We start from the raw sequence: 25,227 nt of genomic DNA on the forward strand, positions 1-25,227 counted from the left end.
ACACACACACACACACACACACACACACACACACACACACACACACACACACAAACACAAACTCCAGGCTTTCTGTTTTAGCTGCTTATCGGTAGACAGGCAGGCAGGTCATTTATATGTAAAACTCACTGATGCCTACAGAGACACAGAAAAAGAGTTTCACTGCAAACTGCTGTGACAGCACGAGAGAGCCAGAGATGTTCGAATATGTTTGTTTGTTTTAGGGCATCAATATTGAAAGCAACGACAAGTGACTTAATGAATGTGAATGACTGACAGGGATGAAATAACAAAGACAGAGAGTGAAAAAACAGGGAGAGAGAGAAAAATGCTAGGCATCCTTTAAAGATTATCTGATCTTGAAGATGGGAGGGCTTAGTACTTAAATCTTGGATTTATCTGTTCGTGTGTGCGCAACAGAAAAAAATCAGTCGTCCTAGTGACACTGAACTGTATTTATAGCCAAATCTTGTTTTAATTGAAATTGGTCTTTATAAATAATGCAATTCCACTCCCTGTCGGGTTATTACAAAATAAAATAAGACGCCCGAGGACCCAACATCACACTCATAAGCAGCAAGAATTCCTTATACTTATGATTCGTATAAACACTTAATTTAATATTTATGTCATATCAATATTTAGAGAGCCGTTCTGATAGGTCAGCACAGCAGGAGAAGGGACGACTATCTAATAGATTTGCTACTAACACATTTCGTTCAAAGAATCATTCAGAGGAATGCTTCAAAGAAATTGAATTACTATGGCATTTAAAACACAATGAACAACTTTGTTTAAATATTAAATGAGTAAGTGTTATTTAAAAAATGGATAGTTCTAGTCCTGGATGCTGATTGGTCAATAAAAGGGATGCATGGATATTAATTCTGGTCAATAAGCTGATACTTATTTTCATGTAATGTCCAATCATTGATTTAAAAAAAAAATACAGTACAAATCCTTTTAGACAGAACAGATCCATACAGTGTGTTTGGATTTTAGCGCTAATCATACTTGGTTACGCTAACAACTTGAGTACAGTATGTTCAAATCTGTGATTGTCTAGGTGTTTAAGACATAGTTGCTAGATCCAGACGGCCCAAAAAGGATTTAGACAGTGTGATTGTGCTACAATGTAAAAAACATATTTCTCTGCAGCTGGGGTTTAACTGATTTGCCAAAGTCTCTGCTTCTCATTTTAAGGCCTTGTACATTAGACTGAGGGATATTCGTTTAGAGAGCTGCATTCTTGAGGTGGAGTTTGTTGCTGAGATTGACTGTTTACCCGAATGTTTAACCCCCGACTGGGTAAATTCTGCTTTATGAAGGTGGAATTCCCCTGTAGTAAATATAGGGACAGGTTATCATATATTTGGTCTTTCAGGAGCAGTGAAATCTCTTTGTGTGTCCGTCTTACATAAACAAACATATTTTCTCATTCTCTCACACACAGCTACAGCATAGAGAGTCCTTTGCCGCGGGCCTTTTGTGTGATGCGCTGGTTAATATAGTTCATGCTCTGGACTGGAGTGGAGTTAATAGACGTCATAAAGTCTAAGACACTTCCGCCGTTTCAGCACTACTTGATGAATGCAAACAGATATTGTTATTTGGTGAAGGTTCATGGGTGTGTCATGAGATACATAGGTCAGATGCCATCTGTGCCCCCATGTCTTTGTACTTGTATACTGAACATTTAACTCTGTGTTATTTTTGTTTTTAAATGTGATCTTTCTGTTGTCATATTTTAGAGAGATACAATTTGCAACTGTTTTCAACATTGATAATAATAATAATAAGTTTCTTGAGCACCAAATCAGCATATTAGAATGATTTCTTGAGGATCATGTGACACTGAAGACTGAATCACACATTTGCGCTCAATTCACCTATACGTTCATCTGTGCAGTTATTTATTCAGTGGAAACACTAATAAACCCCCCTCAGAGTCAAAGCATGTTCAGATGGTCACAGTTTTGTTTAAACAAGCTCCTCACACCTCTGAAAGATGATTGCAGTCAAGCAGTGCTCAGATTACAGCTACCCTTAATAGTGCTCTGAATAATGAGCGCTGGAAATTAAGTTTAATTACTGATTCCAGAAACAAATTGCTTGTAAAAAAAAAAAAACGTTTCACCAAAATACTTTCAAACTATTTCTACAGCGACTCAGTTTGTGTGTGTCGGTAACCATGTCAGAAAGTGAGCATGTTAACACTTTATTTGGCAGAGATGCTGTGAATGAAATTGTTCATGCTTATCTTCTCATTTCTGTCTTACATCATTCATCCCCCCAATTTCTACTTCATTTTTTTTTTTTTGAGTGTATGTGGTAAGTTGAATACATGTAATAATGCCGATATAGTGTTATAAAAGTGCCTATATTAGTCATCATTTAATTCAGTTTTGGTATACTGACATATGCTGACATATGTTCACCAAGGCTGCATTTATTTAATTAAATATACAGTAAAAACTGTAGTATTGTGAAATGTTATTACAATTTAAAATAACTGTTGAATTATCAGCAGCCATTACTCCAGTCTTCAGTCTCACATGATCCTTCAGAAATCAGTCCAATATGCTGATTTGCTGCTTAAGAAACACTTCTCACTGTCGAAAACATTTGTACTGTTCAATATTGTGGAAACCATGATATATTTTTTTCAGGATTCCCTGATGAAAAGAAAGTTCAAAATAACTTTTTTTTCTGGGTTATATATATATATATATATATATATAGTTTGTTTTATTATTGTTAATATTTTAATACACTATAATAGTCAAGTTGTTACAATAGTAAATTAGGAATTTTCAGTTCATTTTTTTAGCAGGAGTAGCTGTGTCAGGACAAATTGATGATAGTTGAAAGATTTAATGTTTTATGTATTTTTTTTTCTTTCTCTACACATTTCTCTCTCTGTGCCTCCCTGACTCTCTCTCTCTCTCTCTCTCTCTGTCTGTCTGTCTCTTCAGAGGTGGCAGTGTCCTCATTGCTGTGTCTGTCGTCAGTCAGAGAGCTTCCGCTACAGGTGTGTGAGTTGTATCAGAAGGGATTCGTACTGGCTGCTGTCCATCCCTTTGTCCACTCCTGCGGCCCTGCTAGTGCTAACCTTCAGAAGCAGTTACACCGAGCCGTGCTCATCCGAGAAACACACAGGTATACACAAGGAATAGAATACTACATATTGCTTATTGCTTAGAAACAGTGTTCTGTACACATCAACAAACATTTTAAACAGTAATATTTTTGCACTATATACTACTATGTTGTATTAATGATTACTAATAATTTTTTGGAATAAGATTTGCATATGAATCATTTACAATAAGACAAAGATTGTGCATTAATAAGGTAAATATGGTCTATTTTGATTTAATCTTTTTTTGAATTATGGATGTTCAAAAGTGGCTTTGTTTTGTGTTTTTGCTACAGTGGTTCTGATAGTGGCCTGCTGAACTGGGTTGAGCCTCATCTCACGACAGACGTGTGTTACCTCGGTCACCAGGACCCTGACCCAGAAGTTATACAGGGCTATGTAAAAAAGGTTAGACCTGAGACCTTCTTTAAAAGTGCATTTGTTTTCATTCAAACAGAGAGCAGTAGGTCAATTTGTTTGTCATTCAGTTACTAAAATTTAGTGTCACACTTAATGTCATCCCTTCATTACAGATGGCACCAAAAACCCACTTACTTCAAACTCTCTCTATCATGGTCTTACAATACGGCTGTAAAACAGAAAACATAATCTGACAGGCTTCTCCATAGACACTGACACCTCACATTCATCTGCCATTCCATCAGTCGTCACCCCCTCGCCTTTTCAGTAATTGCATTTATTTGGAGATAAGCAGTGTTTAATTGTGTGTGTGTGTGTGTGTGTGTGTGTGTGTGGTAGTGTTTGAGCCGTGTGACATTTACTGATGATTTAGATGTATGCGTGTGTTTGGCGTGACAGTATGATGATTGGAAAATATGGTTTTCATTAGCATTTCCTGTCACAGCTCCACAGAGCTTATTTTAAAAGCATCTGCTGGAAAACGCACCAGCTTTCTCCTCCAAAGACACTGTAAAATTATTTATATTACATTGGAATCCACTTACTTTCATTGTCAGCTTTGATTGTAGACTTTTTTAGTGATGTTACTGATGAACATTTCTTCTATTGGTCCTGGTCGTTCTGGGGGATGCAGGTGCAGGATTTGGCTGATCAGGGTGATCTGTTTGTGGGTTTTTTGCCGCAACCCGGTGGAGGTCCATATTTCCTTGGTCACTGGGAACCAGAAGATCTTTCCTCCTTGCACTCCAGTCCCTGTTCCGTGCATCAGGGACCTCCGACCCTCAGCCCTGCGAGCGAGCAGAGCCAACAGGATAGAGACAATGGGGATCATCGAAACCAGAATCGTACAAACTTTAATTCAGACAATGAAGACTTTATGAGCCACAGCTTTCAAATACAAAGCCCTGAGAGCAGCCAGTGTTGGAATAATCAGAATCCGTTCACTAAGAACCATCAGTGTCCAGATTATCAGTACTTAAATGTTGAAGGTGAATGTACACAAGCTGAGGATTTAAAGAACCAAGTGCCATCACATGAGTTTATATTAAGCTCTTGTGCACCAGAGCCACATCAGACCCAGAGTATTAGAATGCAGCCGAACTTGCCCAGCAGTGATTTGGCAGAAAACAACAAAAGAGAGCACAAAGAGCAGGTCAAAAGCCAAGACAAACACAGCAAGCGCACCGGAACCACCCCGATGCTGAATCGTGAGTGCAGTCTGTTGAAATATAGAGAAAGGGTTGGTGGGGGGGAGGGGACGTGTTATTTGCTTAGATTATATCAAAATAATGTATCAAATAAGATAAGCAATTTGTAATTTCTAGGTGTGTAAATATTTGCTCTGAAAATAATCTGATTTGATTCCAATTCTTTACTAGTGATGCATCATGAAATCTCAGTATTGGTCATTATTTGGTTCAATTCACTTTCATTGTGTTGATACAATTCATAATTGTTTCCCTTAAAATACGTGAAAAAGACTAAGATGTAACCGGAAAGATAATTTACACCATAGTAGAATATCATTATTGGCATAAAATACATTACGTGATATCATTCTCGCAACTAAACCCTCTCATTCTCTCAGGAACGAAGCGTCTTTATAAGTGAGTCATTCACTCAACCAATTAGTTCAAACACACTGATTCAGTCAGGAACGCAGACACACTGTTCCTTCGGAATTATTTTCGTTTGGGGAACAAAAAAAATAGACAAAGCAACTGGCAATATTGTGTCTAAAATGAACGTTACTCAAAATTAACTTCTTGTTCAGCTGTTGTATATTATCAGTAGGCTGTCACTCTCAATCGTGATGTTGTTTGAATACCCGTAGCAACGTAATATTGCTTCGCAATTATCTTACTCTTTAACTTTTGAAATTAATGTGAAGGGACATCGACATATAAGTCATAAAAACACTTACTAAATATTTGTCTCTGTATGTGTAGGTGTGCAGGTGTTCGCGCTGTACAACCATTCGATTGTTCTGGCGGGATCGCCAAAGTTTTTTTCTTTGAGGGTTCCACTGCAGGTGCGCAGGGAGGCGGGGCTTATTAGCTCGGTTGACTCCCATTGGCTGGACCACATGACGCAGCACTTCAGAAGTGGCGCGCAACTCATTGATGGCTACTTTCACCTGGGAGACGATGCAGGTACTGGACATGTTGTGACATTTTAGAAAATAACTGAGAGGGAGCAGTACATTTTCCTGAATGTAAAAACATACATTTTAATAATGTATCACATTTATTCTTTAAGAAGTTTTGGTCCCACTTTATATTAAGTGTCCCTAATACCTGTGTACTTACATAGTAACTAGATGTGTACATAGTATGTAACCACAGTGTAAGTACACATTGGTACATAGTATCTACAGCTCTAATGTTTGTGTAACTACACATATGTAACAACCCACTGAATTGTATGTGTAAATACAAATGTGTAACAGGACATTGGTAACTACACTTTTTGGTAATGAAACTACAAATGTGTAACAGGACTAACAGCACTTTTTGGTAAAGAAAGTGTTACACTTTATATTAGATTTATCATGTAATTACTCTGATGTTACACAGCAGCGGCAAGTAAGTTAGGCTTTACATATAAATTGTGGTTGGGGTCCAGAATGTTACACTTTATATTAAGTGGACAGTTCCTGAGGAGTTACCATGTAAGTAAACAGCCTAAGCTGGATATAGGAGGCAGCTCTCTTTTAACACAGACTTTTAAGAAGGGATGGATGTTTGCTTCAAGTGATAGGCCAGGTAAGTGAAATTATATTATTTTGCTGTATGTATGTCGTTTTCTTTACGTTTTCTGACTAAAAGCAACCAAAAAGCCATTTTAAAGTGGTTAAGCAAATAATATAATAATAATAATCGGCAGGGATCCCAGACCAATACACTTAGTGTGCCTCCTCTATTTTAAAACCCACGAACCGCCACTGCTTAATATAAAAGTTTTAATAAAGTAGAGATAAAAATATAGAAAAGATCAACTGCATAAACTTCTATAAAAAATTAATGAATAATAAAAACTAGAATAATACATTTTCAATTATTTTGTTAACCTACTCAGCAGTTTTACCCAGATAACTCTGAAAACAAATGATCAACCATCCCTATCAACATTTTCCAATCCTTTTCTTGCTCTATCTTCAGCATCTTCTTCCACTGTGGAGAGTGTTTTTATCTTCCAAAGTGCTTCAGGTGATGCCAGGCCAACCGCAGTGTATGACGCCATTGTAGTTGAGCAATGGACTGTTATTGATGTAAGTCTGCAGTGGTGCATCCCAAATAGAATTTTAATTAATTATTATTTGTGGAACATTTACACCTTTCTTCTTACAAACCGCCTTTTAAATGAATGCAGACACATGTGCACATTCATGCGATATGTCTCAATAGGACATTAGTGAAATCCTTTAACACATTGTTTAAATGACACTTCTGTTTTGCAGGGTGTTGTGGTGAAAACAGACTACATCCCTCTGCTTCAGTCTTTGGCTCCATATGGCTGGAGACTAATGTGTGTTCTGCCCACTCCCATCGTCAAAATGAAAAGGTTCCAAATCCATACTAAACGCTTAAAGGAAGAGTTCACCAAAAGTAAAAATTTGCTGAAAAAATTGTTCTCGATCCAAGATGTTGATGAGTTTGTTTCTTCATCAGAACAGATTTGGAAAAAATATATAATTACACTACTTGCTCACCAATGGATCCTCTGCAGTGAATGGGTGCCGTCAGAATGAGAGTCCAAATATCTGATAAAAGAATCACAATAATCCACAAGTAATCCAAATGACTCCAGCCCATCAATTTCACTGGAGAAAGCAATATTATGGATAAAGGGACTCATATTTTAGACAGAAGCAACTAATTAAAGTTAGAAACATCTTGATGGATTTGTTTCTTACAAACACACAGCTTTTGACTTCATAAGATGTTAATTGATGGACTGGAGTCATGTGGATTACATTTTATGATGTGGTGAGCAAGTGAAGTAACACTAAATTCCTCCAAATTTGAATGGAGAAACAAACTCATCTACATCTTGGATGACGTGAGGGTAAGTAAATTTTCATAAAATGTTCATTTTTGAGTGAACTATGCCTTTAAACAAGAGCATTACATTCACTGTTGCACTTCAGGGGCTAATAATAGGATATATATTACCTGCAAAAAAACTTATCAGTTGTGTCAAAAGAAAAGAAAAAAAAATTCTTACAGATTTTATTACCTCCGATTTATTTTTGTCTTAGTGATGGAAGTTTGGCCACAAAACAGATCCTCTTCCTCCAGAGACCCACGCTGCCTCACAAGAGGAGAGACTTGACTGTGTGTATACATGGCACAAAGTTTATTTCTGCTAAAATTAGATTAGTGCTGAGAGCTGTCTTAGAGAACTGTGTGAAATTGTAATAGCATTGTCAGTTCACTTTAAAATCTTCAAAAGTAGCACAGTGTCTGACAGTTTGTGTGTATGTTTTCCAGAAACTGCACCTCAGAGGTCAAAACAAAAGGAACTTCAATAATAAAAGGACACCAGAGAGGGAGATATCACCGCTGGCAACAATTGAGAGAGAAATGGAACGAATGGAGAGAGAAAACACAAGTCTGATGAGACAACGTGAGATTATCCAGAAGGAAAATGGGCAAAATTTACCAGAAAGCCCAGAGAGGAGATATCAAGCGGAAAGGACGGTGGAATTCCACAGGCAGAGGATCGACATCTCAAACATCAGCCCAGCAAAAAAGGATGGAATTACAAACGGCAATCAGGAATTAAAGAGCACAATTACATGTGGTAAACATGAGGACGTGCGAGCGGTCGTAACAGAGAGAGCTTTATTCTCTGGAGTGTGCTGACAGTATTAATTTATGGATATTTAACCATTACAATATGTTCATGTTTATTCAGGCAGAACACACTCTCGTCAGGCCCGTGTCTGGGCATATACATCTGCTGACAGAGTAACTTGTCTGTAAGATTGCAAAGTGGTTTTAGAATCCTGCCACTCCTAATTATTTGGGTTTTTTAAGGTGAATTCCTGTAACAAATGGCTCTCAATATGCTAAACGCTGACCAATGTGTTGAGGCTTGTACCTGTGTGAATCTGTGATGTTAACTCATTTTATTACATACAGTATTAGTGTATGCAATATATCGTGCACTAGCTCAAATGCATAAAATCCACAAGATGTTCATTTATTTCATCAGTAAGTATTGCATCAGTTATTTCATTTATTTATATCAGTGAGGATGGCAGTAACTAATGTCTAAATTTGTAAAGTAACAGTAAGTGCACGTCTGTGAGACAGTTAATGGTGTAAATAAAAGCTCTCAATAATGGGCTTCTGATGCAAATTAAAAGCGCATCATTTACAGAAACAGCTTGCAGTTTTCTTCTGTTTTCAGTGTCATTTTTCAAACATTTCAGCAGCATTAGTGGTGAAGACCTTGTTCATCAATCCAGTTTTTAAAAAACATCCTTCCCATTAAATGGGAGATAATCATAGTTTGAGTTTAATTTTGATTGGAAATGATGCTAAATAAAGTTAACAATGGCAGCTGTAGTCCTGCCTTACAGTTAAAAAAAAGCAAGGCTAAAATAGTTTTTGTAGATGTAGATTTTTTGTTTTGTAGATTTTGTAGAATAATTTAGGTAGATGGGAGCTGTACTTGCAAATATGGAAATAGCCACCCATGGGATGTTACAAATATGGCCACCAAGTGAACTGACTTGCCTTAAAGGGATAATCCACCTCAAAATAAAAATTATCATTTTTCACCCTCATGGCATCCTATATGTATGACTTTCCTTCTTCTGTGGAACACAAACAGATTTTTAAAAACATAATCTTTGTGAGTCCATAAAATGGAAGTGGATGAAACCATCAGTTAGCCAGAAACTATGGTTTATAGATTAAAAAGTAAAAATATTAGTATTTTTCTCACACACACCCATCGTTTTGCTAAAGAAGACATTGACTCATCCGCTGGGGTCATATGAGTGCTGTCATGGTCACTTGGTGTGGTTTTTGAAGCATCAACTTTGAGGGTTCCATCCACTTGTATTATATGGATTAATGAATTACTTTACTAAAAATCTCAGTTTGAATTCATCAGAAGATTCATTCATTTGGGATGACATGAGCATGAGTAAATGAGAGAATTTTAATTTTGGGGTGGAATATCCCTTTAAAGGGACCATGTTTAGCATCTTTTAGTACATTAGGACTATATTCACGAGCAAAAATGTTTTATATTATTTTGCACAACTGATAATTTCCATGCCCCTAACATTTTTACTGAATAAATATGTGTTCTAAAATGCAAACAACATATTACAACATTACACACAGATCTCTGAAACACCTAGTGCAATATTATTGCACTTACTCTTATGATGCCCTTGAAGCAGGACGCTATGCCATTAACCAGCAAATGAACTATAATGTAGAGCATTACAATGCTTATGTTTATGGTCAATTTGTTGAGTCTATCTTTAAAATGAGGTATAACAAAAACAGGACAGTGTCTAGAGAATTGTTTGTTTAAAGACATAGCTCACCCAAAAATTTAAATTACCCCATGATTTACTCACCCTCAAGCCATCCTAGTTGTATATGACTTTCTTCTTTCAGACAAATACAATTGGAGTTACATTAAAAAATGTCCTGGCTCTTCCAAGCTTTATAATGGCAGTGAATGGGTGGTGATATTCAATAGTCCAATAAACTGTGTCCATCCATCATAAAAAGTGCTCCATACGGTTCCGGGGGGTTAATAAATGCCTCCTGAAGCGAATCGATGCATTTATGTAATAAAAATATCCATATTTAAAACTTTATAAACAGTAATCTCTAGCTTCCACTAACTAGAATATGATAGTCTCGTGAGAACCAAGGTTTGTTTACAGAAGCAAAGGAATCAAAGTTTCCATTGTTTAGCAAAGGAAAACCAGTCTCCTCTTGACTATTGAATGGGTGGTGATATTCAATAGTCCAATAAACTGTGTCCATCCATCATAAAAAGTGCTCCATACGGTTCCGGGGGGTTAATAAATGCCTCCTGAAGCGAATCGATGCATTTATGTAATAAAAATATCCATATTTAAAACTTTATAAACAGTAATCTCTAGCTTCCACTAACTAGAATATGATAGTCTCGTGAGAACCAAGGTTTGTTTACAGAAGCAAAGGAATCAAAGTTTCCATTGTTTAGCAAAGGAAAACCAGTCTCCTCTTGGCTTATATCGAAATCCTCTGACATTTTTCTATACAAATCCTCGTTTTGTACTTCTAATTCGTAACCATTTTTTTGTTTTGCTCTTTCCTCTGTGCTTCCGCGTTCATTTGATTGACACATTGATTGGCTTCAGCAGGCCTTTATTATCCCCCTGGAGCCGTGTGGGACACTTTTTATGATGGATGGATGCACTTTATTGGACTTCTACTGGACTATTGAATATCACCCATTCACTGCCTGCCAATATAAAGCTAGGAAGAGCCAGGACATTTTTAAATATAACTCCGATTGTATTCGTCGGAAAGAAGAAAGTCATATACACCTAGGATGGCTTGAGGGTTAGTAGATCATGGGGTAATTTTCATTTTTGGGTGAACTAACCCTTTAAATGTGGAGAATGCAGACATAGCGTCTGTTGATCTCAAAGGCTTTACTGGTCCATTGCCATTACAGTCTGTTTCTATGATGATGCAGATGCATCCATCGCTGTGATTATCTGAGTTGTAGAGCTACCACCATTTCTCAAAAAGGATTCTGTCCTCTGATAGGCCGACTTTCTGCAGGTCTGAATTCACTTTCTCTATCATAGGAGGAGGGCCACAAAGATAACACAATGTGTGCTCAGGATCTACATGGCGCTTAAGTTCCTCTTCTGATATCCTTCCATCTGAAAAGACACAAGAAAATCTCATGTGACGTCACATCTAAAAATAGTTCAATGAATTAAAAGATTGCAGATTATAGGTCATCAAAATATAAAATGTTGATGTGTGCAACTCACTTATGGTGTAAGGCTGAAGTTCCTGCTCTATGTCAGAGCTCTGTTGGGTAACATGGAAATCGCAGGAGAATTTATCTGGTCGCTCATGACAAATGTCAATAACGGTGTTCTGAAGACAGCAAATATCTAAAAATCAGTCGGCAGCTTCAATCTCATTTCAATGACAAGTCAAGGGTACATACATACCTTGAAGAGCAGCTCTTTGGTGTTCTTGGCGCTGTAGCACAGGTGCGTGTGCCCTGGAGCGCACCTGTGAACATGAGTGTGTCTAAGCAGATCAGCTGCGTGCAGCAGAATGGAGTACAGAGGGTTGATGCCAACACCACCAGCTATCAGCAACAGGTCCACCACAGGGTCAGAAGGTTGAGGGTCAAAGTAGAAGTTACCTCCCACCCTCACAGTTACCAGAGAGTCCACAGAGCACTGAAATAGTGCAATTTACAAAAAAAATATTACAATTATTTGATAAAATATATAAAATAGTAGCATACAACAGAAACCTTTAAAATAAAGGTTAATGAATAAAATACATTTTTTTCTGTATAGTAGAATAATTGCATGAAATGTTGTACATATATAAAATACTTTTGTAATGATACATATTTATGAATGAAACAGGATATTCAAAATACTGAAAATATACTAATTTATTTTCTTAAAAATTCCAATAAAACGTGTAAGATTAAAAATAAAAACAAAATGAAAACCTGAAAAATGGTACTAATTCAATTACCACTCAATAATTTGGAGTCAGTAAGGTAACAGTAAAGACATTTATAATGTTACAAAAGATTTCTATATCAAATAAATGCTGTTCTTTTGAATTTTCTATTCATCAAAGAATCCTGAAAAAAATGTGTCATGGTTTCCACAATAATATTAAGCAGCGCATCAGTGCAGCAACATTTATAATAAGAAGAAATGTTTCTTGAGCACCAAATCAGCATATCAAGACTGATTTCTGAATGATCATTTGACACTGAAGAAAACAGGAAAGTTATTTAATATAGTTATTTAATACAATATTATTTAATAATTTAATAATATTTCACAATATTACAGTTTTTACTGTATTTTGATCCAATAAATGCAACCTTGGTAAGCATAGGAGACTTCTTTCAAAAACATAAAAAATTCTTACCAGCCCCAAACTTTTGAACAGTAGTGTATCCTTTTTAATTCATTCACTCACTTTAGTGTGAATCCAGTGTGCTGGAGGATGGCGTGTGTATTTAACAGCCAATTCAATCACTCCCTCTCTCTGCAGCAGGCCAGGACTCGAACAAATGGAGAAGCCGCCCACTGTATCCACACCTGGGATGAAGAAATCCACCCTGTGAAAAAGGGTGCAATTAAATAATATAATATAATATAACATAATATAATATAATATAATATAATATATTATAAGAAACACTGCTGGAGTATATTATATGAACTTAACTTAACATTCAAAAGTAACAACACAACTACATAAAGTACTTTTAGAAAGTTTAGAAAGCAGATTCTTCCCACACAGTAACATCAACACAACAAAACCTGTGTGTCCAGTATTACTTATCTCAATAATATTTAATAAAAAGAGCAAAGCAACATATACGCTTTGAGAGTCACCATATGTGTACGCAAAGCATAAATAAGTGATAAGCACATATGTCAGGACACACACACACACACACACACACACACACACACACACACACACACACACACACACACACACACACACCCACTCGCTCTGCTCTCCTTGACTCATGTTCCTCATGTTCTTTAGCAGGAACACAACATCATATGGTCTGGAGGAGTTTCTGTGCATACATCTGCATAAATCATCGCTTGACTTTTTCACCTCACGCACGCTCTCTCAAAACTCACACACATACACAACAAATGCAATAAGGCACAACGTGAACGAGAGCAAAAGTGAGAGAGAAAGTGGCACGAATAGATTTTCATTATTCTGCATGGTTTGCCGATAACAAATCTCAAGGTGAAGTGAGAATTTTGTGTGAGAGGAGCCATCTCCTGGCCATTTTGCAAACTGCATGTCTTCTCATCAGTCACTTTCAAGTAAAAATATAGTAACATCTAGGAACACCTTTATATAGGGCTTTTTAAGTTATTGTCCTATGTACCCCACAACCCCCATCAGATTATACTGGATATCATTTAGTATTATCATCAATATTAGATGCTTACAATTAGGGCTGGGCAAAAAATTGAATGCGATTTTCATGCGCATCTTGTCAGTAAAGTCGGTTCTGTGATTAGTAGTAAATCTCCAGCACTGAGGCAATGAATCGCCTGCGATTTTGAACGCGATTTTGTGTAGCTTGTCAGTGATCTACTGTTCTGTGTATTAAATGCCGCTCCATCTGAAAGCACGTGCTGGAGATTTACTACTAATCACCAGAAGCGGCTTTACTGACGAGATGCGCATGAAAATCGCATTCGATTTTTTGCACAGCCCTACTTACAATACATATTTCACAAAGTTACAGTTCTTACCACTGTCCAGCGCGGAAGCTGAAGTCAGGATGTGGCACCTCCAGTCTCAGTCTCTTTACTGAATCAGATTCATTCATAATGTCACAAACACGTGCTGAGAAAAGTTCCTGGACACACACAAAACATAAAATTGTGTCTTTACAGAGAATTTGCAACAAAATTCCCACATTTCAGCCTCTCAGCATTTAAATGTAATGCATTATGCCATGCAGATGTACAAATGGGAGCCATTATACATTTTTACAACTTCAAACTCTACACACATTCATAACAAGAAAAAGCATGACAGGAAAAAGGGCATAGCATTTTAATAAAATAACACTATACTGTCACTTTAATCAAAACAAGCTCTTTTGCACTACAATCATTATATCTGCACTGTTTGTTCACTTCACTGGTTTGCACTCTATCTGCCATGTGCCTTGTGCTGCTTTATTTTATTTTTTTACATGACATTATTTGTATATTTGTATAGTTGTATTTTATATTTAATCTGTATCTATCTGTATTTTATGTTCTACTGTTAGTGTTATCTGTATGCACCAAGGGTCTGAGAGTAACGCAATTTCAATTCTCTGTATGTATGTGCTGTACATGTGGAAGAATTGACAATAAAGCAGACTTGAACTTGAACTTGAATACTATACAGTATGCTACATATCTAGAGTGAATAAATAAACAAACAAACAAATGCCTGATTGCATCCTCTTGAATTTAGTCTCATGACAAAAATCAAATGACACACTGGCTGACCTACAACACAGAACAAGTGTCTGAACTTTCACCTGCTTGGCTACAACATTTGTTAACCATTTATAAGGAGTCACAGAGGAATCTATGCTCAGCAGGTCAAGGGTTTCATAAAGAAATCTAAGAAGACTCACCATTTGTCTATGAACGCTAGCAGTTCTTTCTAGATGGTCAGTCTGTCTCCTGGATGACATTTTTCTGAAACAAATTTAGGGAAGTTTAAGTTAAGCAAAAAGAACTGGCTGTGTCTCAGAACATGGTGAGCTCCCTACTAACCAGAAAGCATGTTTTTGCTTGCTTTTTTCATGTCAACTAGGTAGCCAGCTCACTGGGTTTTCAAACACAACCACCATGTCCAAAGCCTGTAGAAAGAGCTCCAGAATTCTGGATACTCACCGTGTGACTGTGTCTTTACATGAACAGCAAACAGCTAGTCTGAACTGTCCTGATCCACCGGCGATACTTCTGGCCGCCGTTCTCACAAAACACGGGACACTCATGATCGGATATGACGGCCTGATAATATTATCAGACAGAAAGCAAGTTAGTTATTGATGTTTTTTTAAATAATAACTAAGAACACCGAAATCGGAAATGAGAGTTTCTTCATAACAGCTGATATGAAGTGACATTCACACACGTGAGCAGTAAGCAATTTAACTGTTATTAACTAAATAATCTGTTTCTTGTTCAGTAGACCTTTAAAATTAAGTATTAGCAATACTAAAAAGTAAAGCTGACAAAGCATAAAGAGCTAATAAGCTCACGAGGCAGAATGCTTTCAAATCATTCACCTCGTCACTCCGGTGACGTTCCTTCTTCGTCTGTGTTTACGGTTGGTGAACAGAGTCTGTAGCGCCACCCAGCGACCTTGCAAAGAGCAAAACATTTTAATTTCATAACAATATTAAATAATTAAAATATTAACAACATTGTTTATTTATATCTATTTAAGGTACATACAGTGCTAATTATGAAATTATCAATATATACAGAAGCAAGTAATATAGGCTAGGCTACTACTGTGCGTAAACTGCAGAAAAATATTTTTGACTGAAATAATGCAATTTGCTAACAACAAGTCTGTCATTATTTTGATTGTTAACAGTGCTTTAGTTAAAAAAATGCATGTGCCTTAGGATTTAGTGTATAAATATTACACATTGGATATTTTGCTCAAAATTAAACACAAGAGCGTTTCTGAAGTGCACCTGAAGCAGGTGAGGAGATCGGTAGCCCCTGCTGACCAAAGGAAACATCGCAACGTGACTGTTCCTGAACAGCCGGAAAGAGCTAGAAATAGCATGCAGAGTAGTCAGTCAACACATACTTTTCAGCAATCATTTTCTTTATTGAAGCGTTTCGTGATTTAAAGTGTTTCCCCCCCCTGTCTTTTCAGCGTCGGTTCTGGTGGACAGAAGTGCTGTCCTGAATGTCATGGAAAGCCACGCCATTATGATTATACATTAAAAACGGGAAGGAACTTTCAAACTGAGCTCGTGAGAGACGCATCAAAGCATGTGATGGCATGCCAGTTTCCTTTATGGATATTTATTTATGATTAGATTACAGGCTAACCCTCATAATTGCTTACGTTTTCTAATGTTATAGTTTCTGTGTTTTAGCTAACTATTTTAGTCTTCATTTAAAATAAATCAAGAAGGAGTTGTGCTTTGGAAATGTTCTCCAAATCGTTCCTCCCTTTGACCTCCAGCTGTTTCCCAACTTGTCACCTGAAAGCGCGCGGATCTGTGCAAATCACAGCTTATGTCTCGAACATCTTATGCAACGAGACGGCAAGTTTTTCTTATGACAGCTGTAGGTAACTGTTTGCAGTTTTAATTTCAAGACAGCACAAACAGTTGCGTGTAGACACAACTGAGAGTGCTTTCACGCAATTATGCTATTTTAAATATGCAGCATAATAGCCTATACGAATTTCAACTGACATTGTGTGGATCACAAATATAAAACAATAAAATCCATATACCGTTTATGTTAAGTATAGTTTAATTTATAGTAGCCTAAACTTCAAAAGACCATAGCATTTTTTTAAGATTCTGATTAATTAATATTTACACTATTTTATGTTCATTCACTTGCATAGATACTTTTAGTTTATGCTACAGTTATGACATTTTTTGTCATGCTTATTGTTTTTGTCTTTAAGGAGTTATTCAAAACACGCATTATTCAAATGCAAAACAGACAATAGCCTATCTTGAACAGACCTCTTTATTTTTTATATTTGTGTAGAGTATCCTAATAAATGTTTAAGAGCAGCGAAGTTTTTTAGCCTAATATTTTAAACAAATTTCTCCACAAATCATAGTCAGTGACGTTTGTAACATTTTGAAAACATTCAAAAATTCATATTCAAAAACATGAATATGAAAACATAGCCTACTGAAACATGTTTGATTTTGTTTGTTTAATAATGATTAAGTTGTACACTCAAGTGTATCCATTGTCAGGAATGTTGAGGACATTAGTATGTTTCTCAAAAATAATTAACAAAGATTAGATTTCTTATAACGTGGAGTAGCTATGCGTTTTAGATTTGGCTGTTAAAAATGTATCCCCATATTAACCTCTCTGACATTTCTGACCCTGATATCTAACAAAAAATTGACTTTTCTCAAAAAGGACTCTGAGACAGATCAAGGATATCTCATAGAGGATAATATATAAGCTACAGTGCACCATTTGTGTTAGACAAGACCATAAAGCATAAAGCCAACAATCGGAGATAAATGAGATGATTTTGAAATTGCCTGTTTCGAAATACAAGGGGAAAGTAACAACATGAGACTCCGAGCTCTCCTCTCAGCTCGCGCCCATAGATCCTAATTAAGTGTCAGATGAGACTTGTTACAGAAACGTCACATGCTTGCTGTATTAAATAAGAGCTCGTGCGGGTGACTGTGAGAGGGGAGCAAGAGCAACAGAGCGTTGAGGGGTCTGAGATCGAGGACATACAAGAAAAAAGCCCTTGGATAAATTGTATTTGTATTTACATCCAACAAATCGACTTGATGCATTCGGGAATGTTACTTGTGCTGGTCTGGGCGTTGTTCGTTCCTGTAACGAACAGCAAAAAAAGTAAGTAACTTGCTTAACGAAATTATTCATTTGAAAATACTTTTTTTTTCAGCAGTGAATATTTATAAATCTTACATTTTAAAGCAGGTAGTTACGTTTTTATTTTATTTTTATAATAATTTTGACAAGCGATTGTTAAATCGAGATTATAACATATTTTTATATAAACCACTAAAACTAAACTATTTTATAGAGACTAGACTATAAAATTGATGCTAATGTCTAAATTCATAAAAAGCCGACGAGATTGAGTAATAAAACAAATATACATAACTTAAATGTTTTGATAGGGCTGTTTTCTTCCGCGCGCTGCAGTCTCGTGAAACTAATTAGAGAGTATAGTGAGAGTATAGCCAGAGTCTTGAGAAAATACTTTCGTTCACCCACCAGACTGTACAGATTTTTTCAGTATCTTACTTCGGGGGGGGAAAAGTATCTATAAGCATATAATGCAAATAAGCTTAAATATTTAAGTGCGTAAATTAAACGCATTTCAAGACTCCTTTCAGGGGAGCCTGGGGCAAGTTGTCACATTTTCTCTCCTGCAGTGAATATTTCTCAGAGTGGGTTGACTTTTTTTTAGGTTTATGTCTGTTTCTGTATATACAGCCCAGCAGAAAGTAACAAGCCCAGCTTTCCCTGTTATATTTTACGAAATTTAAAATGCCTGATCCAAGTAAACTATAGTCCATTTATTTAGGCTACTTCGTGTTTGGCCACGAAATCTTTGGGTAATCGAGGTGTCAGTTCAGAAGGCTTTCACGATGTATTTCCCCCCTGTCATTCGTGCAGCCTATGGTGACATGTTCCCTCACAAACACAAACTCCCTTTTCCATTCCCAATCCCTGGATGGGAACCGGACACGAACCCTTGGGACGAATCTCTGTATCCATACTTCAAACAACAGCTGAATCGCAGACATGGTAAGAGTCTCCCGCTATGTAGCCTAGTAAAGTTTGATTCACGTAACATACGCAAAAATACAGAATAAATAGGAAACTTTTTTTTTTTTTAAAGTGTAAACCATACAAACTCGGGTACTCAAAATATATTAATTATAACGTGATTATTAAATACATTTTACACAATGGCGAGATAATACTTTGTCTAAATAATTTCTGTAGTTTTCTCAAACATAATAGAACGTTTTAGAGCGATACAAACCAATTAATACCACACACTGATTAATCAGATCGCCAATATTTAGTTATTTGTGCTGCTTTTTTTTTTTTTTAACCACCAATTATGATGTCACTTCCGTCCAGGAGGACGATGATCTCATTGGTTAAAGTATGTTTTTTTTTTTTTATTGCAGTAAAAAACAAAGATTACAGTACGTACAAAACAAACAGTAAAAAACAGTACGTACAAAACATACAAAATACCAATCAATAATAAACTACTTGAGGATTAATAGATAAAACATCACAGAAAAAAAACACAATATAATATAAAAATTCTTAAGAAAAGGACAGAAGAAAAAAGAAAAAAAAACAAAACAAAAAAAAGGCACACAAATAGAAATACAAGTATATTAGGGAAAAATCTTAAACATGGCACAAATTCTAGATGTTTTTATAGCTTTCTTGTTAACAGACTTTGAAATTGTATTTAAATACAACTTTAGTTATTGTCTGAAGATGTTAAAGTGGGGTTTACATTTAGTATATTTACATTTATGGACATAAAACTTTCCAATAAATAACAGGAGGTTTATACAAAAACTTGCATTAAATAGATTCTTATCTTTAGCATAAAACCCAAAAATAATGTGTTTATAACACAAAGAGAAATCATAAAAAATATTTTGGACAATCAGAGCATTGGTTAAAGTATGTTAAAGTACAAAAGTTTGACAGGATGGAAAGTCATACCAGGACTACAGTTGGGGAAAAAAAATACAAATTTAAACAATATTTTAAAGAAAACATGTTTTGTTTAAAACATTTCGATTAGAGGAATTAAGGGGGAAAAGGCTTGAATATTTCATTTTTTTTTCCTTTAAAAATTGTGTAAACCCTCTTTTAATCAATTTCTATTTGAGTTTGTGTAAATATTTCAGATGTTTAAATATTTTTTTAAATGAAAAACCTTATGTTCCTTCTTAAGTTGTTGAATGTTCCCCGTTTTGTCTTGGCAAGAGAGATTGATATATATTACTATATTAACACATACAAGATGGGGACAGAAAAATGTGCTGCATGACAGGAATGACCACACGCTAATCTTTCAATGCTCTCTCACAGATAAACCACCGAGGGTGCGCCTTACGAGCGACAGTCCTGCAATGAACGGCTCGTGCATCTCGTTCACTGCAGCTCTGGAGTTTCCACCATGCCAGAAGGAGGACAGCAGCGGCAACCTGGTGTATGATGAGCACTGTGGGGACGGTATGATGGAGGCCTCAGGTGCTTCATACCCCTGTAATCTCTAAACAATGTACAATTGCAAGGAAAAAAATGACCTGTATTTTAAAAGGTTGCATTTATATTCCCAAAAAAGGAAGAAATGCTTTTTTCATCTGTGTGTCTAAAACCGTCACTTATTTTCCAGCCAATGGACATGTGCGTTCAGGATACGTGTTAAACTGGACATCCTGGTTGGATGACTATGGCTTTGGGAAGTGTACAGATCTGAAGAGGTGCAATGTTTTCCCTGATGGAAAGCCTTTTCCTCAGACCAATGACTGGAGACGTAGAGGCTATGTGTATGTGTGGCACACCGTGGGTGAGTGTCAGCCATTCACTGACCCGATTGATATCAGTGTTTTAATAATTCACTTTACATAATGTAAGCACACAAATGGACCATCATCCTGTGGTTTCCCTCACAGGCCAGTATTTTGAGACATGTGATGGCTCCTCCTCCCATCTGACCCTGAACACCACTAACATGACATTTGGAGCAGGTGTGATGGAGGTGATGGTATACCGTAAACGGGAGCGCAGGAAGTACAGCCCACTCTCTACGGACAGTACCGTATTCTTCATAACAGGTCTGCCAGTTACTTTCATCTTGTTTTAATCATATTTACGTACAGGATCAAAACTACACTATGATCTTTTAAAAGTAAATGCATCATTTTTATTTAAAAAATAATGATTTAATTAATTAATTTATGTATATATTATATATGTAATATGATATAAATATTGGTGTATTTAATATATAATTGTATTATATAATTCAATTTTCAGCATCATTACTCCAGTCTTCATTGTCACATGATCCCTCAGAAATCATTCTAATATGCTGAATTAAAAACATTTCTTATTATTGTGGAAAACAGTTGTGCTGTTTAATATTTTTGTGGAAACCATGATACACTATCATTAAAAAAAAAAAGAAAAAAAAAAAGAAATTAACACTTTTATTCAGGAAGGATGTGTTAAATTGATTAAAAGTGACAGTAAAGACATTTATAATGTTACAAATAATTTATATTTCAAATAAATTGTTAATTGAACTTTCTATTCGTCAAAGAATCTTGAAAAAAGTATCATAGTTTCCACAAAAATATAAAGAACCAAAAATGTTTACAACATATATACAATAATGAGAACCATTTAAAAAAATAAAAAATGCAGAACATTCTATTTTGCCATGACACAAATACAGTATATTACATTTTAAAATATATCCCAGTAGAGCATTTATTCTAAATTGTAATAATTTCACAGTATTAGTCATTACTGTATTTTTGATTAAATAAATGTAAGAGATTTTATTTAAAAAAATAAAAAATAAAAAAATCTCAATTATTCCAAACTTTTGACTGGTGGTAGTGAGTGTGATTGTGTGTGTATAATATATATATATATATATATATGAATGTATGTACCATATATATATATATGCACATATATACACGCATACATATACATAAAAAACCCTTCCTTATTTATTTAAATAAAAATGCTTTTTCTTCATCCAGATAAGATACCGCTCTCTGTGAACATTTCCCAGAAGCATGCAGCCAGCATAACTGACAAAAATGTCTTTGTCAGAGGGTCAAATGTGATTTTCAACATCCAGATCCACGACCCAAGTAACTATCTGAAGATAGCTGATGCAGTGGACTTCATTTGGGACTTTCGGGATGGCAACCAGTTGGTCACCCACAGCAATGTTGCAACCCATGCGTACAACATGCTTGGAAATGTTACAGTCAAGCTCCTCGTGGAGGCATCATTCCGTGTGCCCTGCCCACCACCGACTCCAACACCAATGCACTTTACCCAGGCTCATACGACAGGTAATCTCATAAACACAGGCACTTTGCAGACAACAGATATCCTATTATTCAAGCCAGACATATCATATTCATTATTATCCATCAGGACCAAATGTGTCCATTTATCTTGCAGAGTAAAGCAAACTTATACTTAAAGCTGCTGTCATGTTAAAGGCCAGCCAATATACAGTCATTCTATTAAATAATTCAATCACTTTCATTGTTGCAGCACTGCCTACGCTACCACCTGGCACTCATGCATTCACTAGCAAAATGGAGACCACCAAGGGTGAGATGAGTTGTGTTGAAAACAAGAAAAAAAAAGTCTAATAAAGTTGCATATCAAACAGAACACTTAAAAGGACATTTCTTTTCTTTTTAATTCCTGCTCCAGCCCCTGTCATCACCAATCCTTCACCAACTACCACTCCTCGAGTATCTACAACTGCTGCCCCAACGACCGAACCGCTCCAAACTGATTCAGAGGTGACGTCTATTACAGCAACCGCTGTACCTGAGGCCAGTTCAACCTATAACCAGCCCACCTCCCCGCCGATGATCAGAAAAACACGCTTCATGGAGTCAGACTGTTTCCGCCATATGTATGGCTCCTTTGAAGGCGAGATCATCATCATTGGTAAAAAAAGATTGTTGGACCACTTATTTTCAAAAAGCAAGAATTTATGGCAAACACATTCGAGAACATCTCATAACATCATGTTTTTGGTATGTATCAGGGTTATTGTAAACTAATGGAAGCTTTAATTTGGGCTTTATATTTCATAATTTGGACTTTTAACTGACAATTCTGAGAAGAAAAATTGGAAGTGTGAGATGTAAACACAATTGCAAGAAAAAGTCAGAATTGTGAGAAAGTTGCAATTACCTTTTTTTACTGTTTTTTTTCCATGGCGGAAACATAAAATCAGAATTGCAAGATACAAAAGATTGCAAGATACAAACTCACAATTGTAGGTCAGAACCGCAAGATGTAAACTCACAATTCTGAAAAAAAAAAAAAATCAGAATTGAGGTAGAACTCAGAATTGTGAGATGTAACCTCGGAATTGCAAGAAAAAAGTCAGAATTCCTTCAGAATTGTGAGGAAAAAGTCTGAATTGTGAGATGAAAAAAAAAGTCACAATTTCCTTTATTTATTTATTACATTTTTAAAAAATCCCATGGTGGGATTTCAGCTAGTTGCCAAGGCAACATGTCTCTTTTCCGTTTAGTTTGTTGTACTAAAATAAATAAAACTAAATAAACTAAAACAATAAAAACTACATAAACATACTTTAAAAAAAATCAAAAACTAATAAAAATGAAAAAAAAACACAACAAAATTACTAAAATTTTAATTAAAAATAAAATGAAAACATTCAAAATAAAAGCAAAACAAACTGTAAGTCAATGATAAATGATACAAAACACACTTTGTGCTTTGTATTGTACTCCATTATATACAAAAGCTTTATCAATGTAATTTTTTTATTATTAAATAATAGTAATTAATTTATAAAACATAAGATAATGAATTATAAAATATAATTTTAAATATTCAGTTTTATGTCTGTTTCTACAGAACCTCCTCCAGCTCTGCAGAACCTGTCAGCCAATCAGATTTTAAAGGTGTCGGCTGACAAAGTGACCAACACATCTGTAAACTTCATGGTGACTTGCTCAGGCAGGTAAGATTCACAAACGCAAATTTGTCACGCAAAGACAGGAGCTCACATGCTTCACATAACAAGCCAAAAATTGAAGAGCATTTATTAGATGTAGATGAATCTGATCCACAGTGAGCATTTGAAGCCCTGCAGCTGAGACATTTCACAGCATGTCACCATCATAAACGTAAAAAACATTCAGTCACATTTACAACACCGATGACCTCTGGATCACACACAAACATGTTACACACATTCAATCTCTCTTTTTCTCAGTGTTCCCTCAGTGGCCTGCACCATAGTGACCAACTCCGCCTGTCGGGAGGTCAAGAATATCGTGTGTGAGGACATGGCTCCTTACGGCGAAGGATGCAAGATCAGTTTGACGCGCATTTTCCAAACACCTGGCAATTACTGTGTTAACATCACATTGGGTCTGCCTGGAGGCTTGGCTCTTGCCACCACTACCTCAGTTACAATTGGCAACAGCCCTGACACAAGTCAGTCTTGAGAATTAGTTCATTTTGTCTATATATTTATTTATTTTCAATGTATTTTTATAACATTTAACTAATATATAGTTTCGAAGAAGCATCACACAGCAGTGTTATTTTTTAGTATTATTTAGATACTATTATAGTATTTATTTATGTTTTAAATCAGCTTTGATTTTTATAATTTGCTTCAAGTTTTAGTCATTCGGTGCATTTTCAATCTTATTCTATTTAGCGTTTTCATTTCGGTTTTAGTCATTTTAAATACGTTTTTTCAAGTTTAAGTAAAGTTTTTTTTTAGGCCTATCTAATGCTTATATTTTATTTTAGCTTTATTTCAGTATTTTTTACTGTTATAGTATTTATTCATGTTTTGAATTGGCTTTTAGTTTTAGAATTTGCTTTATTTTTAATTTTAGTACGTTTTAGTGCCATTGTCATTTTTAATAGTTTATTTTTAAAACATTTCGGTTTAGCTTTATTTTAGTTCATTTTTAATAAGTTTGTTTTTAATAAGTTTTTTTCATCTGATGTTTATACGTAATTTTATTTTAGTTTTACTTCAGTATTGTTTATATACTATTTTAGTATTTTTAATATTTTGAATCAGCTTTTATTTTACAATTTGCTTTAAGTTTAATGTTTTAGTAATTTTACTAAGTTTTATGTGCTTTTGTCATTTGTATTAGTTTGTTTTTTAAACATTTATATTTAGCTTTATTTTTTTATTTCAGTTTAGCATTTTTAATACTTTAATCATTTTATTTCAGTTAGTTGTCTAAGCAACATTTATACTTTTAGTTTTTTGTTAAGGTTATCATCTAATATTTATATTTTATTTTATTTCAATTTTAAAATAAATAATTAGTAACACTGCTAG

At 35.4% G+C, this 25,227-nt stretch overlaps 3 protein-coding genes across 4 annotated transcripts in view; 2 read left to right on the forward strand and 1 right to left on the reverse strand.

Moving 5' to 3' along the window:
- Window positions 1–8,623, forward strand: part of LOC107688402 (raftlin-like) — a 15,174-nt gene extending 6,551 nt beyond the window's left edge. The window contains exons 2-9 of the mRNA XM_016486059.1: window positions 2,976–3,159; window positions 3,436–3,547; window positions 4,194–4,767; window positions 5,509–5,712; window positions 6,721–6,830; window positions 7,020–7,123; window positions 7,821–7,896; window positions 8,053–8,623. Of these exons, the coding sequence (XP_016341545.1) occupies window positions 2,976–3,159; window positions 3,436–3,547; window positions 4,194–4,767; window positions 5,509–5,712; window positions 6,721–6,830; window positions 7,020–7,123; window positions 7,821–7,896; window positions 8,053–8,427 (1,739 nt within the window). The 3' untranslated portion in view covers window positions 8,428–8,623. The remainder of the gene's footprint in view (window positions 1–2,975; window positions 3,160–3,435; window positions 3,548–4,193; window positions 4,768–5,508; window positions 5,713–6,720; window positions 6,831–7,019; window positions 7,124–7,820; window positions 7,897–8,052) is intronic.
- Window positions 8,624–11,141: 2,518 nt separating this feature from the next.
- Window positions 11,142–15,711, reverse strand: oxnad1 (oxidoreductase NAD-binding domain containing 1). Its single transcript, XM_016485970.1, has 8 exons — window positions 15,644–15,711; window positions 15,246–15,365; window positions 14,984–15,047; window positions 14,100–14,206; window positions 12,784–12,925; window positions 11,778–12,014; window positions 11,592–11,700; window positions 11,142–11,477 (listed from the first exon to the last, which is right to left on the reverse strand). The coding sequence occupies exons 2-8, from the start codon at window positions 15,347–15,349 to the stop codon at window positions 11,320–11,322; spliced, it is 921 nt and encodes a 306-aa protein (XP_016341456.1). The 5' UTR covers window positions 15,350–15,365; window positions 15,644–15,711; the 3' UTR covers window positions 11,142–11,319.
- A 2,068-nt stretch (window positions 15,712–17,779) lies between these two features.
- The window catches only part of LOC107688332 (protein QNR-71-like), an 8,753-nt gene continuing 1,305 nt past the window's right edge, over window positions 17,780–25,227 (forward strand). The window contains exons 1-10 of one of the 2 annotated variants that reach the window (XM_016485968.1): window positions 17,780–17,951; window positions 18,744–18,875; window positions 20,199–20,360; window positions 20,506–20,679; window positions 20,786–20,947; window positions 21,887–22,207; window positions 22,416–22,475; window positions 22,581–22,823; window positions 23,769–23,874; window positions 24,130–24,353. In XM_016485968.1, coding sequence (XP_016341454.1) covers window positions 17,885–17,951; window positions 18,744–18,875; window positions 20,199–20,360; window positions 20,506–20,679; window positions 20,786–20,947; window positions 21,887–22,207; window positions 22,416–22,475; window positions 22,581–22,823; window positions 23,769–23,874; window positions 24,130–24,353 — 1,651 coding nt within the window. In that variant the 5' untranslated portion in view covers window positions 17,780–17,884. The remainder of the gene's footprint in view (window positions 17,952–18,743; window positions 18,876–20,198; window positions 20,361–20,505; window positions 20,680–20,785; window positions 20,948–21,886; window positions 22,208–22,415; window positions 22,476–22,580; window positions 22,824–23,768; window positions 23,875–24,129; window positions 24,354–25,227) is intronic. The other variant, XM_016485969.1, reaches the window with a different exon arrangement.

This window comes from Sinocyclocheilus anshuiensis, unplaced genomic scaffold, assembly GCF_001515605.1.
Source record: "Sinocyclocheilus anshuiensis isolate Anshui unplaced genomic scaffold, SAMN03320099.WGS_v1.1 scaffold209, whole genome shotgun sequence".
NCBI classification, from domain to species: domain Eukaryota; kingdom Metazoa; phylum Chordata; class Actinopteri; order Cypriniformes; family Cyprinidae; genus Sinocyclocheilus; species Sinocyclocheilus anshuiensis.

Excerpts from the sequence above, each read along its gene's own strand:
- oxnad1 (XM_016485970.1), bottom strand. The coding sequence starts at position 15,349 with ATGAGTGTCCCGTGTTTTGTGAGAACGGCGGCCAGAAGTATCGCCGGT. Across the intron at positions 12,015-12,783 it reads CACACTGGATTCACACTAAA|TGCTCTGTGGACTCTCTGGT; the intron begins GTGAGTGAATGA and ends GCACTATTTCAG. Across the intron at positions 11,478-11,591 it reads ACTTCAGCCTTACACCATAA|ATGGAAGGATATCAGAAGAG; the intron begins GTGAGTTGCACA and ends GTGTCTTTTCAG.